The sequence below is a fragment of the Dipodomys merriami genome, unplaced genomic scaffold (assembly GCF_024711535.1).
Source record: "Dipodomys merriami isolate MVZ:Mamm:240054 unplaced genomic scaffold, mDipMer1.0.p SCAF_50, whole genome shotgun sequence".
Lineage (NCBI taxonomy): Eukaryota > Metazoa > Chordata > Mammalia > Rodentia > Heteromyidae > Dipodomys > Dipodomys merriami.
In genome coordinates, this window is record NW_027206069.1 from 10,194,295 (window position 1) to 10,213,239 (window position 18,945).

At 40.0% G+C, this 18,945-nt stretch overlaps 1 protein-coding gene across 2 annotated transcripts in view; it reads left to right on the top strand.

Moving 5' to 3' along the window:
• The window catches only part of LOC138810517 (ribosomal protein S6 kinase alpha-5-like), a 153,126-nt gene extending 134,950 nt beyond the window's left edge, over positions 1 to 18,176 (top strand). For both annotated transcript variants that reach the window (XM_069997740.1, XM_069997741.1), the window contains 4 exons: positions 7,123 to 7,314; positions 12,486 to 12,645; positions 14,329 to 14,492; positions 16,389 to 18,176. In XM_069997740.1, the coding sequence (XP_069853841.1) occupies positions 7,123 to 7,314; positions 12,486 to 12,645; positions 14,329 to 14,492; positions 16,389 to 16,625 (753 nt within the window). In that variant the 3' untranslated portion in view covers positions 16,626 to 18,176. The remainder of the gene's footprint in view (positions 1 to 7,122; positions 7,315 to 12,485; positions 12,646 to 14,328; positions 14,493 to 16,388) is intronic.
• The last annotated feature ends 769 nt before the right edge of the window (positions 18,177 to 18,945 follow it).

Below are 18,945 nucleotides of genomic sequence, written 5' to 3' on the forward strand. Positions count from 1 at the left end.
AGGGAGGATTGTTTGAACCACCCCTCCTCAAGGCTAAGCGGATACTAGAATATATGTTTCTTAGAATTTCTTCTTTTTTCTGTGTTAGTCTAAAATAAACCTTGTCCTTTTTTGCCAGCTGATCATCTTAAGGTTATATTTGTAAGCGTGAGAGTCTTTTAAGGAAAAAATACTTTACACAGCAGTTGTGTGCTAAAAATAGTAATGGAAAATTTTGTAGCAGGAAATAATATCCCCTTCTATATGTGTTCCATTTGGGAGAGGCTTTTTGTTTAGGGATATATTTTTCACATTTGTAATCAAATTAATTAGCTTCTGAATAGAAGAGTGTATAATTATATTCTGCATACTTACGCATGAAGCCATTGTCTTGGTTATTCAATTAGGCCATCTCTCTACCTGCTTTTTCCATGCTCATATATTGTCATGTGTATGGAACCTATGACAACACAAAGCAGCAGCCTTTTATATATCTCTTCTTTCAAAAAGTTAATAAGAAAAAAATAGTGAATAAGGAAGGTTCTAACACAGTGATTCCTTGTTAACATAAGAATAAGAAAATTCCTAGCACTTTAGAAACCAACAAAATAATAATGAAAAATGAAACAAAAAAACAGTAGTTTATAAGACAATGACAATGAATCATTTTCATATGCTAAATAATGCATATTCCCTCTCCAAAATAGAACTTTTATTTTTAGTTCCCATGTGAATATAATGCATTTTCAAGCACAAAAGAGTATTTCTCTGGAAGCACTATTTTTGCCTTTAAATATCTGAATTTTTAGAGAAAAAGGGTGTTTGGAAAAATGGGAATCTGCATTCACATAAATGCTCATCTGACAGTATGTATGGAGGACTGGTCCTAGGACCCCTCCCCTCCTATCCCCCTGGTACCAGACCCCGAGATGCTCAAGTTCCTTATAAAAATGGTAAATTATTTGCACAAAAAACTACACATATCCTCCAACGTACTTTCAATCCTCCATAGATTACTTATAAAGCCTAATGCAATGTAAATGCTATGTAAATAGTTGCTATGCTGTATTTTTTAAGGAATAATGACAAGGAAAAATAAATTTATAAACGTTCAGCATAGCTGCAGGATTTTTGTTGTTTTGCCTTGTTTTTAAGGTTGTTGTTGTTTTTTGTTTTTGCTGGTCCTGGGGTTTGAACTTAGGGGGCCTGGGCACTGTCCCTGAGCCTTTGTCCTCAAGGCTAGCACTCTACCGTTTGGGCCACAGTGCCACTCCTGGTGTTTTTTGAGTAGTTTATTGGAGATAAGCATCTTGGACTTTACTGCCTGGACTGGCTTCAAACCATGATCCTCAGATCTCAGTCTCTTGAGTAGTTAGGATTATAGGCGTGAGCCACCATTGCCCAGCTTTTGTTTTTAAGTGTTTAATCCATGGTTCATTATAGCCATGGTGGTGGAACTCATGGATATAGAGGGCTGGCTCTAATTGATTTATTTCGTTAAAGTGTTTGAATTTCTGCCTTGTACGTTCTGTTACTGTTAGTTTGCATTACTAATCAATCAGAAGTGGATTGTGTTTCTTGAACTTGCAAATACGATCACTCCCTGCTTCCTTCATCATAATTCTCACTCTCCTACGAAACGCCCCCTGAAAATATGGTGCTCTGTGCATTGGAGATTAGTTTTCTATTTTTAAATGTAAAAGCACACCACTTAAATGTTTTCTTGATAGACAAGAAACAGCCATGTAGTTTTTTTAATGGAAAAGATCTGTTGCATGGCTGTATAGCATTCATTTTCACATGTTATATTCTTTGATAACTGGCCATCCATCTGTCATGAGTCTCAAATGAGGCGGCTGTCCTCTGCAGTAGAATTTAAATTTGCCTTTCTACTTTCCTGATACAAAGATCCTTAGGTAGCTTAAGTCTTCTCATTGGTTCTAAGATTTTTCTTTTATTTGAGTTAAAGCAGAATTGTTAGATTATTTGAAAGCACTCCACTAAAACTTAACCTTAAATTTTGGAGAGATGACAATGTACCTTAGAACATTTTTACAATCATATAGTTTTTCCTTTGACTTTTAAATGGCAGAGTATATTATTTCCAAACCAAAAATTGACTCTCTTTTCCATGTAGCATTTTAAGATCTGATTATATATTTTGTGGCATTCATTTTCTGCATTGGCAAAATCCTAAATTTTAGGTGAGAATCAGATAAGTTTAGAAGCTGGCTGACATTCTTAGTAGACTACTTTGTATTTTTCGAACTAATCCAATCTCCTTCAAAGATAAAGAAAAGTTACATATATGGAATGAGTTTCAGGAAGACCTTAAAATGAGGACAGAGGGGAATGTCTGGCTCCTTCCTGCCTACTGGTTCTTTGCCTGAACACACACCTTCATGGAGTTAACTCTCCATTTTATGCCTGAGAACTGGAGGTAAGGAAGTGAGCAGGGACAGGAGGAATGTGGATTCGTCACAAATTAATGTGAATGTTATCATCCCTTCAAGAAGTAAGATCAAGGGCCTGTTTCTTTAGCCTTAATGTGGAATAAACTTAAGCCATTTCCAAAGATTTATCAGGCCGATGAGAACAGGGGCAAGACACATTTCTTACCCCACTGGGTACCATAGCATGTTCCCTGAACTAGAGGAGCTCAGGCATGCTGCTGAAAGACATCTCCCAAGCATTGAGAAGTAAGCACTGTGGAACTGAAAACTTAAGACTTTCCAGTTTTGGGGGGGTTTTTTTTGCTTTTCTTTCCTCCCATTTGATTCATTTTTACCTTTTACATGAAAAGCCTTGAAAGTTTTTCTTCTTTGTATCGATAAAGTTTCCTATGATGTCTTTATTTCAGCCTACATGGTATTGACAAAGCAGATGATGTTTGAGATCTGGGAATAAGTTAACCACTATGAGTACATAACAGATTTTGGTAAAAATAGTATAATCAGATTGATTTGAGGTACTATTTTGGTACACCTGTACTGACTAAAATGTATATATTGGTACAATTAGTATTTATTAAGCATGTGAAATGTACAAAAGTAACAGAGGAAAACTAAGTGATCTAGAGGCCTTGTTAGATGGGTGATTCAAGAAAACATGTTTTTTGAATATGTGAGACACATCTCAACATCAAAAAAAATTTTTTAAAGGCTGAGATCTGAGGATCACAGTTCGAAGCCATCTGGACAGAAAGGTCCCCATGAGACTCTTACCTCTGATTAAATACTCAAAACCTGGTAGCGGTGCTAAGGTTCAAAGTGGTAGAACACTAGCCTTGAGCAAAAGAGCTCAGGGACAGCACCCAGGCCGGGAGTTCAAGCTCCATGACCAATAACAACAAAAAAAAGTGAAAAAGATTTTTTTTACTGTTTTGTGAAAATATTTCTGAAATATAATACATAGCTCAACTTGTGTTTTCTTTAATAGCCTATACTAGATATTATTTATTTATAGTTTTATTCAATGAACAAACACAGCATATCTCAGAATAGGCTTGTTTCTGCTGTAATAAAATGCATATCACAATAAAGCAAGTTATGGGATTTTTTTGGTTCCCTAGTGTATATATATAAAGTTTTTATAGAATAATATGGATTATTAAGTGCCATGATCTTCCCTGCTTGGGCTTTGAGCCTTGATCCTCAGATCCTCTTGTGAAGCTAGGATTACAGATGTGAACCATCAACATCAAGCTGTATCCATTTTTTTTAATGGGACAACAATGATACTGACTTGGTTAACTTTCTTTCATGAATGATTTCTCTATAGTATATAATGTTGTTTAATAGCACTTAACAATAGAATGTCTTTCAAAATTGGTTACTAAGCTAATGTCGCATTCTAAATTTACTCAGAATTCATTCTAAATTCATTTTAACAGTGTTTATAGAACCCTTGCCACTTCAAGAAACATTTTGTGCCAGGCACTGGTTGCTCATGCCTCTAATCCTAGCTCCTTAGGAGGTTGAGATCCGAGGATTATGATTGAAGCTATCCAGGCAGAAAGTCCATGAGACTCGATCTCCAAAATAATCAGTAAAAATCTGGGCTAGAGCTGGGTGCGGGTGGCTCATGCCTGGAATTCTAGCTACTCAGGAGGCTGAGATCTGAGGATCGATGTTCAAAGCCAGCTTGGACAGGAAAGTCCGTGAGACTCTTAGCTCCAGTAAACCACCAGAAAACCGGAAGTGGTGCTGTGGCTCAAGTGGTAGAGTGATATCCTTGAGCTGAAGAGCTAAGGGACAGCACCCAGGCCCAGAGTTCAAGCCCATGACCAACCCCTCCTCCCTCCCCCCAAAAAAAATCTGGGCACAAGTGGTAGCATGCCAGCTGAGCAAGCAAGCTGAGCAAGCTCAAGATCATAAGTTCAAACCCCGGAACTGGCAAAAAGAAAAAAGAAACACACTTTTGGTCATCCATTAGAGGTAACTCCACATGCATTTAAAGTTTTATCATGTAGCAATTCAGTCACATCTTCAGATTCTACTTCCACTTCTAGTTCTGTTGTTTTTACCTTATCTCTGTTACTTCCTCCCCTGAAAATTTTAACCATTCGGCATCATCATTAAGGAATCATGGTGTCATCTTCATGGAATCTTTATGAAATCTCCATGGCTTCCTAGAAGCCATTTACTATTCTAAATAGTAAATCCTTCCTTGAAAGTCTGTGGTTCCCCAGATCCATCAAAGGAATCACAATTTCTGATAGGCCTAATGAGCTATATTTCTTATATAATAAGACTGGGAAATCAGAGTCCTTTATTGCCCCTTGGGTTGCACGATGGAAGTTGTATACACAGGCTTGGGAATAACGTTCATCTCATAGGACACCTACATTCATTGCACATCCTTGTCATTAAACATCACCAGGTCCAGTTTTTATGAGTAATAATGTTTTAGAAGGAATCTTTTTTTCCTGAGCAGGTAGGTGGTCTCAACAATTAACTTAAAATGTTTAGCAAGGGCTGGGAATGTGGCTTAGTGGTAGAGTGCTTGCCTAGCGTACATGAAGCCCTGGGTTCGATTCCTCAGTACCACATAAACAGAAAAGGCCGGAAGTGGTGCTATGGCTCAAGTGGTAGAGTGCTAGCCCTGAGCAAAAGACACTCAGGGACAGTGCCCAGGCCCTGAATTGGCAAAAAGAGGAGGAGGAAGAGGACGAGGAGGAGGAGGAAGAAAGAAGGAAGAAGAAGATTCAGCAAACCATGAAGAAGAAGGAAGAAGAAGAAGATTCAGCAAACCATGTTGCAAACAAATGTGTTTTCTTCTAGGCTTTGTTTCTCCATTTGTAGAACTCCAGTAGAGTAGTATTTGTGTAATTCTTAAAGACCCCAGGACTTTCAAGTACTAAATGAACATTGGCTCCCCTTAAAGTCACCAGCTACATTGTCCATATCAAGAGGCAACGTGCTTCCCACAGACAGCTGTCTTCTCACCAGAGATGCGTTCCTCGCGGTGATCTGTGCTAGTTCTAGGTAGCTTGCTGCAGCAGCTCCATCAAGACCTGCAATTCCACCTCCAGCTTCATGCTACAGTGTTAGCTTCTTAAACTTCATGAGCCAACCTCTGCTGGCTTCACACTTACCTTCTGTGGCTGTTTTTCCTGTCCCAGCCTTCAGAGAAATAAAGAAAGCTAGTGCCTTGCTCTTGGTTACGTTGGGATAAGGGAGTTGTGGCTGATTTCATCTTCTCTCAAGACCACTAACTTTCTCTGTACCCACAAGAAGGGCGTTTTGTTTTCTAGTCATCTGTGTGTCCACTACCATAGTATTTCTAATTTCCTTGAAGAATTCTTCCTTTGCATTCACTACTTAACTAACTGATGCAAGAGATCTAGCTTGGAGCTTACCTCAGCTTTTGAACTGCCTGCTTTGCTAAACTTAATCATTTTTAGTCTTTTACTTAAAGTGGAAGCCCTGTGATTCTTCCATGTATTAAATACCTAGAGGACACTGTAGGGTTATTAATTGGTCCAATTTCAGTGTTGTATCTGAGGGATTAAGTTGTCCTGAGAAGAGGAAGGAGCGAGCTGTTCATTCATGCCGTCTGAACACATGCTTTTACTCATGAAATTTACTATCTCACTGAATGGGATTCATGAAACCCCAAACAGTAACATCAAAGACCATGGATCACTCTAGCAGATACAGTAATGATTAAAAAAAAACTCTTGAAATATTGCGAAAATTAGGTAAAAATGTAATAGGGAGCACATGCTATTGGAAGAATGGTGTGGATAGATTTCACAGGGTTGCCACAAACCTTCACTAAGCAAACAATGATCCACAAGCTGTGATAAAATGAAGCACAATAAAACAATCTGTATCTGCACACCCATGACAGGTCCTGCAGATAGCATCAGAAATGAGGAGGATGCACAGTCCTTTCCTTACAGAGTTGTGGTCTAATGGTGACCAGAACAGTCCACTAAAAACTACAGAGGTGACTTAGTGCCAGAATGGAGCCAGAAAGGAACCTGTCCTAGGAGAAACTCCTGGGAGTTCTCACTTCTGTTTGGTGGGATGGTTAGGGTGGCGGCATCTCTAAACGAAGACTGAGTATATAGGGGCCAGGCTGAAAAATAACTTGATAGAGGAGTAGAAGACAGACTCATGCAGAGGGGAAAGTTGAGACAAAGTCTGACATCAGAAGAGAAATGAGCCGGGTGCCAGTGGCTCACACCTGTAAGCCTAGCTACTCAGGAGGCTGAGATCTGAGGATCATGGTTCAGAGTCAGCCCAGACAGAAAAGTCCCTGTGAGACTCTTACCTCCAATTAACCACTCAAAAACAGCAACAAATGGAAGTGGTGCTGTGGCTCAAGTGGTAGCACAAAACGCTAGCCTTCAGCACAAAGAGGCTTAGGAACAGCGTCCAGGTCCTTAGTTCAAGCCCCTCAACTGACCAAAAAAAAAAAAAAAAAGCATGATACAGTCAAAAAAGATTGAAGGAGAAATAATACTTTAAAAAATACAAAGAAGAGACCAACCGTGCATAGACATCCAGCCCTAGACTGTCTACATGAGACTGTGAATCATATGTCAATGTATACAAAAACAATGTTCTATAAGCTGGATCAGCAGATCCCCTGACATTTTAATGACAAACTAACCCAAGTATTGGCATCTTGCAGAATTTACTGTTCACGGATGAAAATGATAATTTGGAAATTAAAGTAATTGATTTCGGGTTTGCACGTCTCAAGCCACCTGACAATCAACCCCTTAAGACTCCGTGCTTCACCCTTCATTACGCGGCCCCAGAGCTCCTGAATCATAACGGCTATGATGAGTCCTGTGACCTGTGGAGCTTGGGCGTCATTTTGGTGAGTTCATCTTGGCAAAGCCACAAAAATGCCTGGCCACTTCTCTCGGGTTCTTTCTTCTTAACCCTCTCTTTGTTCTTGTGCTCACATTCATGAAAATTAGCAAATCAGTTCTTTTCTCTGAAACCAACTAGAGGCTTTACAGAAGAACATATTCACATCTTAAAAGCTACATTAGAGAAAACATAGGATTTTGTTATGTTTCTGATAAGTTATCATTCATATGTTATACATTGGTTTTGTAAAAAAATATATAAAATTCTCTTAGCTATAATGTGAAAATAGCAGTGACTTGTGAATACAGAATCTTAAAAGTAGTTGTGTGGAACTCTAGTTAAAACATGTAACTAAAGAGTCATGTAGGAAAAATTAACAAATTAATAGATAAAACTATAGAACTATGTATGTTAATTTATGGTAATCATAGTATACTTCACACACACACACGCACGCACGCACGCACACACACACACACCCTGGCTATTGAATACTAAGCTAGAAAAACCTCCGAGTTTTTACCCCAAAATAGCTTAACTTGTCTTGAACATAATTTGTAATATATGAGCTGAGGATAAAGGGAGTGAAGTGGCAATCATTCATGCTCTCTCACCATGCAAAGACGTGGCTGCCAGCCCCCCAGGGTGTGTGCTTGTGCCTCATACCTTTCAACATCTTTTTTGCTCTGTGTGTGTATATGTTAGATCTTTAGCATACAGGATTATATTATTATGCACATAGCCTGGGTCTCAAAAATACAGTTAACTTTTTTGTGGTACTAGAGTTTTGAACTCAGGTTCTCACACTTGCTAGGCAGGCACTCCAGTGCTAAGCTACACTGCTACACCCCTTTTTTGCACTCGTTATTTTTTAAGTAGGATCTTGCTTTTTATTTGGGTTCCTACCTCAACTATCATTGGCCTATTTTGTACTTCCTGTTACTAGAAAGAGCAGGCACATGCTTGCATACCAAGCCTCTTTTATTGAGATGGAGTCTCATAGACTTTCTTCCCAGACTGGCCTGGAAATACAGTTTCCAAATCATAGTATCCCCTGTAGCTAGGATGTTAGGCCCATGCCCCCTTGCCCCGCTGTTGGTTGAGAAGAGGTCTTACAGGTAGGCCTGGACTGGCCCTGAACCACAGACCTGCCAGCATGAGCCTGCCACCAGTGCTTGGCTGGCCATTGCTTTACTAGGGAACAATTCGCATTTAGGACTTTTTTTCACTAATCATAAACTTAAAGTAAATGTGTCTGTATTTCTTTGCATTTGGCTCATTTTCTTCAGTTAGGATAAAATTCTAGTGAAAGGGTCTACACATCTTTATTTTAGCATAGACACTTAAATTTCCTTCTTTGTTTCTTCCTGTTTGTTTGTTGATTGGCTAATTGGTCTATAGGGTTTTGAAGGGAACTCAGGGCCCCACATTTGCTAGGCAAGAGCTCTATCACTTGAGCCACAGCTCAAGCACCTAGCCCATTTTGCTTTAATGGTTTCTCAGGTAAGGTCTCATTCTGTCACACACCCTGTAGCTGGAGTTACAGCTGTCCATCACTGTGCCAGGCTTGTTCTTTGAGAGGTCATGTCACTAACTTTTATGCCCACCCAGGCTAGCCTCAACCACCATCTTTCCATTCTCTACCTCACAAGTAGCTGGGATTACAAGTATGAGTCGCTGTGCTTGGCTAGAAATGGAGAACAAAAGTCAAGTTCTTATTAGCTATATGACAGTTCATTTGAGGCTTTCAACTTAATCTTAAATTATATCCCCACTGTCTGTATGATTTACATGCATTTCTCTGATGAACAGCTAGTGTGAGCATCTTTTCATGCAATTGGGCATTTGTGTTTTCTCTCACTCGCTCGCTCTCTCTCGCTCTCTCTTGCTCTCTCTTGCTCTCTCTTACTCTCGCTCTCTCTCTCTTTTGTTCTAGGGCTTGAACTCTGGGCCTGGGTGCTGTCCCTCATCTCTTCAGCTCAAGGCTAGTGCTCTACTTCTTGAGCTACAGCACCACTTCTAGCTTTTTCTGTTTATGTGGTCCTAAGGAATCGAACCCAGGGCCTCATGCATGGGAGGCAAGCACTCTACCACTGAGCCACCTTCCCAGCCCCTGTATTTTCTCTTTTATGAATTGCTCTTTATGAGCTTTAACCATTTTTCTATGATGAGGTTTCTCTTACTGAACTTTAAAGCTCTATTGCATTTAAAGCTTAAGCTCTGTTTTAATTCTTTGCCTTCGACAATTAGAAATGTTCTTCTGACTTATCCTTTGTTTGAAAACTTCATTTTTAGTAATACGGGATTTTGATTTTGTTTGTAGAAGAGCTTATGTAGAGTCTAGTATATTACTGCCATGTAGTAAGGTATGTCTGTCTTTCCCTTTATGGTATGTGGCTTTGATGTCAGACTGTCACTACACCCCTACCCTCAACCCAAGACTGTAAAAATATTCTCCTAAGTTTTCCTTTCGAGTTACTCTGGCATATTTTTATACTTCAATCTGTACTCCATCTGGGATTTATTTTGGTGTCGATATGTTTTCTCCCAGTGGCTAGCCACTTGTCCCTGCAAGATGGTTCTTTATTTTTAAGCTTTATATGGTTTTCATCTGAGCAGTTTTAAATAATCATTTATCACTTTCAAACTAAACTTACATATTTATGAATAAGATACTTTAGTAAAAATAAGCTCCTAACTTCTCTATATCTGAGGATTTTAAAGTTTCATACTGATGACATTTTCATTAGTTAGCAATGTCCTAAAAAAACCTTTAATTGTAGTATTAACTTTCTTTTCTATTGTAAAAGACTTGACTTTATCTAGAACAATTATGACTGTCACAGTCTTTAGAGTTTTAAAGGCACCTCAGACATGCAGAGCACGTGGATGTCTATTAAACAAAGAGGGAGCCACATAGCCCTCTAGATCTGATCGTCAAATTTTTTTAAGAGAAGTAGGGGGTAAGAAGCAAGTTAATTGTGCCATAGAGTACAGTCTCAAAGTCCACACTGGGAAGGCACACCATCAGTTTCATCAACAAATAGGAAGAAAAGATAGCATGGGAACCTATAGATTAAAACAACATGAGTGGTGGGCATCTGTCTGTAATCCCAGCTACTTGGAGATTAGTAGAATCATGGTTGGAGATCAGCTCCAGCAAAAAGTTAGGGGGAGACACCATAATAAGCTAGATAACCAATCATCTGGGCGTGGTAGTAAACATCCGTATCCTACTTCTGTGGGATGTATAGGTAAGATATTATTGGAGGCCAATCTGGGCAAAAAAACTCAAGACCCTGTTTGAAAAATAACTAAAGAATAAAAGTGCTGGACATGTGGCTCAGGTGCCTGCCAGCAAGCACAAGGCCCTGTCAAAAAAAAAAAAAAAAGGAAGAAGGGAAGAAAGGAAATGTAACTGCTCAGGAGGCTGACACTTGAGGAGTGAAGTTCATAGCCAGCCTGGGCAGGGAAGTGTGAGACTCTTATTTCCAGTTAACTGCCAAAAAAAAAAAAAAAAAAACAGAAGTGGAGCTGTGGCTCAAAGTGATAGAGCACTATCCTTGAGCAAAAACGCTCAGGACAGTGTCTAAGCCCTGAATTCAAGCCCTACAACTAACCAAAAAAAAAAAAAAGGTTTATATTGTCTTACTTGAATCTTTATTTAAGAAATTTCGAACTTAAATTCTGTTTATTAAATTGAAATTCTAAATGTGTTTCCTATAGATATATGTGCATATACCACATACCACCTATGTAACATAGTGGGGGAAATTTGAACTTTGATTACATATTTAGTGTTTCAAAAGAATAACTATGAACTCTGGATGTGATGGTGTTGTAAAAGTCTTGCCTTTTTTTATCTAAATGTTAAACTGCCAAAAAATAAGTACGGTTTGCAAACTTTTTCATATCTCCTGATATCTACATACTCACCCCCTTAGCAAGCACAAAATGTATAGAAGTCTCTTGTTTTAGAAAGAGATGGCCCTTTTGCATTTACACTTAAACATGATGTAGATACTTCAATATGAAAATAAAATTATATTATCTTCATTGAGTACAATAAGTACTCCAGGAAAATGTGTCATATAATTTTATGTGGCTTTGACTTTAACCCAGTATATAGCAGAAATATGCATTCCCTGTCTGAAAATGTAGTCATTTAACTAGAATATATTAATCTGCTTGTGCCGCTAACACAATATGCCACAAAGCTATTTTCCTATAGTTCTGGAGGTGGGGTAGATCAAGGTGCAACACAGAGGATGTCTAGTAGGCCTCTCCCTTGGGGCCACACCCAGCCACCTGCTCTTTGTGCTTGTCCAACCTTTCCTCGGCACATTCACCCAGAGAGAGTTCTCTCATGTCCCTCATCTTAAGGGCAAAAAACATGGTAGATCAGCCCTTGCCTGTATAACTTTCTTTAACACCAATTACCTCCAGAAATACAGTGACATTGGTTTGAGGACTCAACATAGGAATTCAGGGGAAGCACAAACATTTGGCCTGTAGAATATATACTAAATATCTGACCTTTGAAGTAGCACCTAATTGCATTTAAGGTGTACTTTCTCCAAGTTTTTACTCGGGAGACTTTTAATTTTTTTTACTGTTTCTGAATTTCTATTTTGAAAGTTTCAAAACTAGAGAATAGAAGGGAAAAATATAATTCACATCTAAAATTTTGCTACACTTTTTCTTTCAGTATAATTCTTGTGTACATTCTTTTTCCATATATATGTGTGTGTGTGCATGTGGATGTATATGCTACAGACTGACACTTGCATATGGACCTATGTCCATATGTATATAAATATCTGTCCTTGTCTGTATGTACATAAATATGTTTTTTGCTATACCATTTGCAATTTGCAGGCATAAAATTATTCTTAACCAGAGTTGATTGGTGGATAATCAACTAAAACTGTTATGATATTAACCCTCATGAATAAGGCTAGGGGGTTACTGTAATTATAAAATAGTTCTAAATATTGGTAGCATAAAAAGCTATCTACTTTATAGATCATTGAAATACGTGGTTGATATCGCATAATCATGTAAGCCCCGAGCTAGTTGTAATAGTTGGAAGTTGTGCCGATTAAGTTAGTGATGTGTGGGTGGAATGATTTGGGAGTTAATTTATTCTGTTCTGTCACTTTTTCCCTACTGTAGTATACAATGTTGTCGGGGCAGGTTCCATTCCAGTCTCATGACAGAAGTCTGACATGCACTAGCGCAGTGGAAATCATGAAGAAAATTAAAAAGGGAGACTTCTCCTTTGAAGGAGAAGCCTGGAAGAATGTGTCCCAAGAGGCAAAAGATCTGATCCAAGGTAAGACTCAAGGATATGTCATGTAGTGTGTCACATGTATTGACTGAGATAGAATCACACCCATTACATGTGTGTATGTGTGTTCATTATTCAGGGATCCTACATGAGTTCTCAAAGGCTGACCAGTGACTCTTCGCCTTCTTCTTAGTGGAAAGCTCTCTCAGCAGTCTTATTCCTGTTCTCAGCGTGAGCTCATGTTTGGCTCTTACTGCCTTCTCCATCTAATACATTAGAAATGAACCTATATTTTCCTGCTATCCTTTTCCTGCAAACACATTTCTCTCCCCATCTCTCTTCTTTTGGGTGTGGCTCTTCCCAAGAGCCAGACCACCAAAGCAAAAATACTTTGGTGCTGCTGTGGCCACCTGCACTCTCCTTGCTCTGCACAACTAGGCTGCCTTCCCCCACCTAGATCCTGCCACCATTGACCTGCCCTGGTCTTCTCACGTCCTTTCAACTTGTTTCACCCCCTTTGATTCTCTTGCCCATCATGCATCGACAGAGTGACAAAGATGATCATACCTTTTTAGATAAAAATGGAGAATCTCCATTAGCTGCAGGTCAAACTCCTTAGCCTGGCATTCAGGGCTTGGGCTCCCCTGCCAGTGCTACCATCACCCCAGCTCTGCCCATTATCGAACAACTGAGTTCTTCACATTTTCACATTTTCAGACACCTTCATTTCAGATGACTTCTTGATGCATACGCTTGGTAATCCTGGCAGCACCTCTTATTCCTTCTTTTTTTCCTTCCTTCCCTTCTTCCCTCCTTCCATCCCTCCCTCCCTCCTTCCTTCCTTCCCTCCCTCCCTACCTCCTTCCCTCCTTTCTCCCTTCCCTCCTTCCCTCCTTTCTCCCTTCCCTCCTTCCTTCCCTCCTTCCCTCCCTCCTTGCTTCCTTCCCTCCCTCCTTCCTTCCTTCCTTCCTTCCTTCCTTCATTCTTTCTTTCATTCTTTCCTTTCTTTCCTTGTTTTGCAGTCCTGCCTGGACTTGACTTAGGGCCTGGGCATTGTCCTTGAACTTTTTTTGCTCAAGGCTAGCACTGTACAATTTGAGCCATAGCTCTACTCCCAGCTTTTTAATGGTTCATTGGAGATGAGTCTTATAGACTGGCTTTGAACCATGATCCTCAGATCTCAGCCTCTTAAGTAGCTAGGATTACAAGCACAAGCCACCAGCACTCAGCTAATCCTTGGAACCCAGGATATGCCCTCTCTATGCAGACCCTTCTCCTGGACCTCACTGTCTGCCCGTGTTACTATTGCACCTATCTTGTCATGGTAGAGTCTCCCTTATCTCCTGACTGCTCCTCTGCCACACTCCCTGGTGAAGAAGATGGGTGACAAAGGCTTCTGCTCTCTCTGAAGTAGACCTCATTGATGACTCTGCAGTTGACGTTTACCCAGTCACCAGTGGGAGTCCTTGTTTTGGGTGATATTTTCTCCTGATTGGAAAGCCAGTTCGCCCACAGCCTCCTAGAAATAGGCTACTGTGACCTTATCTTAGCATCCTGTCCACTGGGAGATACAAATGTCTATGCAACAGTAATTATCTTTTGGGAGGTTGAAGCCTCATCAGCACAATCATGTCATGTGAACATAATTGAAATTTATACCTGAAGTATAAATAAAACCATGTTTAAAATGGCATATAAGATTAAAATCTCTTCCATTCATTTCCACAGGACTTCTCACAGTTGATCCAAATAAAAGGCTTAAGATGTCTGGCTTGAGATATAATGAGTGGCTTCAGGATGGCAGTCAGCTGTCCTCCAATCCTCTGATGACCCCAGACATTCTGGGATCTTCAGGAGCTGCGGTACACACTTGTGTGAAAGCAACCTTCCATGTAAGGCCCGGTGCGGTGCACATGGAGGGCAGTGTGGAAAGGGATCCTATCCTGTGGTCTTCTTGGTAGCCTCAGAGACATAGTCTCCTTAAGACACTGAGCGTGTGTCTTTTTCATTTTAGGCATGCTTTTACTAACTGTGACATGGAATAAACACATTGTAAACAGAGATCATGTGGGTGGTCAGAGTCACTTCTAACCTTCCAAACACTTAAAACTTCACATTTAGGATGACTTTGTGAGAAAAGACAGTAGTAACCTGATACTTGAACAGTTAATTTGGGGTAGGTGATGATAATAAGATATATAAGAAACTGTTTCCTCTGCTGGCTCACACCTGTCATCCTAGCTACTCAGGAGGCTGAGATCTGAGGCTCACGGTTCAAAGCCGGCCCAGGCCACAAAGTCTGTGAGACTGTTATCTCTAATTAACTGCCAGAAAACCAGAAGTGGCACTATTGCTCAAATGGTACAGTGCTGAAGAGCTCAAGGACAGCACCCTGCCCCAGAGTTCAAGCCCCACAACCAACAGAAGAAAAAAAAAGAAGAAGAATGGGTGAAAATCTGTTCATTCAACAACTATCAAATGCATAGCATGATCTAAAGACTGTGAAGGACATGAAGAAAGTTAGTTGTGTCAGATCCAAATTGGATTCTTGACAGGCTGGGACTGCCTGGTAATAACTACCTTGTGCAGCTTTGTGTCAGGCATATGCAGTGCATTGAGATAACTAGAATAAGATGACATCAGAGACACAAAATTATCTCCAAAGAGATTATCTTGAGAAGTGAGATGGAATAGCACCACGAGACTTGGAAAAGTGATAGACTAGGAGACATTGAGAAATGGAGAGAATAGCTACAGGCACCATAGCTAGTGGTTCAGGCTTTCTCACTGACAGCGATGATGGCTCACTGTAGTACTACCCATATCTGGTGCTAAGAAAATCAAGACAAATCTGGGTGAGATGTGTAGAACTAAGCTGCTCTGGGGTGAAGTGTCCAGATACACCAGACCTTGTATTAGAAAGGCCTAGCAAGGCTCCACAGGGATCAGTCTGGTCTTCCTTGAAAATTTGGGATCACAACTTTAAATCTGAGACAGATTCAGTAAAAAGTAGCAGAGTAACTAACCCAAGTGGCAGTGGCTAACACCTGTAATCCTAGCTACTCAGAAAGCTGAGATCTGAGGATCACTGTTCAAAGCCAGTCCAGATAGGAAAGTCTGTGAGATGCTTATCTCCAGTAAAAGTTACTCAGAAAAAGCTGGAAGTGGAGCTGTGGCTCAAGGGGTAGAGCACTAGCTTTGAGCACAGAGAAGCTCAGGGACAGTAGCCAGGCCTTGAGTTCAAGCTGCAGGACCGTCAGAGAAGATAGATGTTGGTAAAAGTGGTAGAAATGGTATTGGTTTAAAGAATTGATATTCAGAAGTTCCCAGTAGGTGGTGGCTTCTACTGAGATGTAATGCTAACTTCATCAAAAGATAAACTAGGAGCTGTAAGGCTTAGGAGTAGGGCCCTTGCCATCCAAGCTTAAGGCCCTGAGTTCCATCCCCAGCAACAAGGAAAAATCAGTATTAGAATTCTGGTGCCTGGAAAGCCCATCTGGTTTGATTCAGGGCAATCAACAATTTTACTTGGGTCAGGGTGTGGCTGAGTGCTGTGTGGGGGCCTGGGTTCTATTTCCCAGGATAGCAATCTTGCCTGAGCAAGATTGTGTGGCTGTTTGGATAGAAAAGTTTTCAGAGCTTTTTTCCCCAAAACAACTTGGAGCTGCTTCTGCCAAAAGAAAGTTATCTTCTGCTGTAAGCTTCTACAAAAAGCTTCAATATAAGAGGGGGGAAAAGCGTCAATACTTTTTGATCTTTACTGGAGTTCCCTGTGTTCTCTCCCATAGGCCTTTAACAAATACAAGCGAGAAGGGTTTTGCCTTCAGAATGTTGATAAGGCCCCTTTGGCTAAGAGAAGGAAAATGAAGAAGACGAGCACCAGTACCGAGACGCGCAGCAGCTCCAGTGAGAGCTCCCACTCCTCTTCCTCCCACTCCCATGGCAAAACGACGCCCACCAAGACGCAGCCCAGCAACCCTGCCGACAGCGGGAACCCAGAGACGCTCTTCCAGTTCTCCGACTGAGCAGCCTAGGAGTGGTAGAAATGGCATGGCTGCCCCTCAGCAGGTGCCTGAGGTGCTGATCTGTGCTTTAAATGATGTGTCCTGGTGGTCTCGCTGGAATCTGACTCATAGTGAACTCTTTCAGGAAAACCCCATTTGGTTGTCCAAAAGCACGGGACAGAGAGCGTTACTGTGAATAGAGCGCACGTGAGGCTTTTAGCCACCCAACCCGGTGCCCATAGAACTGTTCCTTAAACAGCTAAGGGCTCTATGAAGTTAGGTAGGCACTGGTGAGGTTGGAGCTTTCAAATGTCCGCCAATAAGACTCAATGATGCCTTTTTCTGTGCCTGGTAGATTAGGTGGATTTTTATGCGCTTTTCACCCTTTGGATGGTGATATTTATCAGAAAAAAAAATAGTCTGTTTTCAAAAGAGTGTAATGAATGTTATTTGTGGCTTATACTTATTTCTTGAGAGAGAATTTTAACTTATTGTTTTATTTTATGGCTATATATGATGATAACCTGCTATTGTTAATCTTTTTTTGTTTGTAAAATGTTAAAAGGACGTATGAACTTAAAAGTGTCATGCTGTACATTTGGGTCTGAGATGCATGCCCAGCTTCATGTTTTTCATTTTGCACTGCTCTTTCCTGGCAGTTTGTTTTCACGGTTTTTGCAGAATATTAAGGTACATGTCTCTTTGTTTTAAAATAATATGGCACTTTATACAAGTGTGGCTAAAGCAATCCATTTTATAAAGTGCACTGTTTTAAGTATATGTACTGTATGTTTGCCATTTTTCTATAAAGTACTTTAAATTTGTCCTCACATCCCTCCTCTGCTTTGTGCACAAGTAGAATGGGTGTGTGCGTTGTGTAAATGAGTCATTAGTCACTTATGCACCAATATGAAGAAAAACTAAAGGGAAATCTCAACACTGTGCTTCATATCTGTACACTGTGTTGTACTACAGCGGGCACTTCCTTCTGTGGTCGTATATTATGTACATAATATTTTAGAATCACACCTATGACTTGTTTTTGAAATTTTTCAGTTAAATTTTAAATCCAGAAAGCATATTTTATAAACTAATGCAGAGCACTATTTTATTGCTCAGAAATTCTGAATTCATATTAAAAAAAAAACAAGTGCTATGTGATGAATACATTTCATGGAAAGACTGCTGCATTTTAAAATACAATTAATGAATTCCCTATGCAAAAAAATGAAGTGATAGGATTGTATGTTATTTTTTTCTTTTAAAGCCATCACACGAATGAATGTCAGGACTGAGAAAAGTGATCTTTGCTATGTTTACAGGAATTATGCTTCAAAAGATAATGCCCTATATGTTTATTTTGTAGTTTTGGGTAATGGTAACCTATTAAGCTTTAGTTTGGAATTTGGACATGATATTTATTTGTACCTTTCTTGAGGTAATAGCAGCATTAATTTTAATCAGTTATAAATGCTAAAAACATGTTGCATTCTATGTAATGGTAGTATATTTATTACTAAATGTGTATATTAATAACACAGGCAACAAAATGGCAAATATTAAAGTATTTTCAAAAAATTATATTATCCTGTTGACATTTTTGTCCACAGTGGTTGTTTTGTTTTGTTGTTGTTATTATTATTGTTTGGGGTTTTTTTGTCAGTCATGGAGCTTAAACTCTGGGCCTGGGCGCTGTCCCTCAGCTCTTCAACTCAAGGCTAGCGCTCTACCACTTGAGCCACAGCTCAAGTTAATTGGAGATAAGAGTCTCACGCCCTTTCCTGACAGGACTTGCCTTGAACTGTTATCCTCAGATCTCAGCCTCCTGAGTAGCTAGGATGACAGGTGTGAGCCACCAGCGCCTGGCCCACATTGATTGTTGAGAATAACTTTTTTTTTTTTGGGTCCAGTTGTGGGGCCTGAACTCTGGGCCCGGGCGCTGTCCCTCAGCTCTTCAGCTCAAGGCTAGCGCTTTACCACTTGAGCCACAGCTCCACTTCTGGCTTTTTTCATTTTGCTTATGTGGTTCTGAGGAATCGAACCCAGGGCCTCAGGCATGCAAGGCAAGCGCTCTACCACTGAGCCACCTTCCCAGCCCGAGAATAACTTTTAATACTTTTCACTGACCTAAATGGGTACCAAATTTTCATTGAGGCAGAGAAAGCTTTATACTCCTAGTTTTCAGTTGTTCCTAGGAATAGTGAGGAAATTTGATGTGAATCATTACCAAACGAGCTAATAAACTAAAGTGAGACCCTCAGTTACAGATTTATAATAAGGAATATTTTTGCATTTGATATATTTGGTTTATATATTGAAATGAATAAGTTAACTCTTCAAG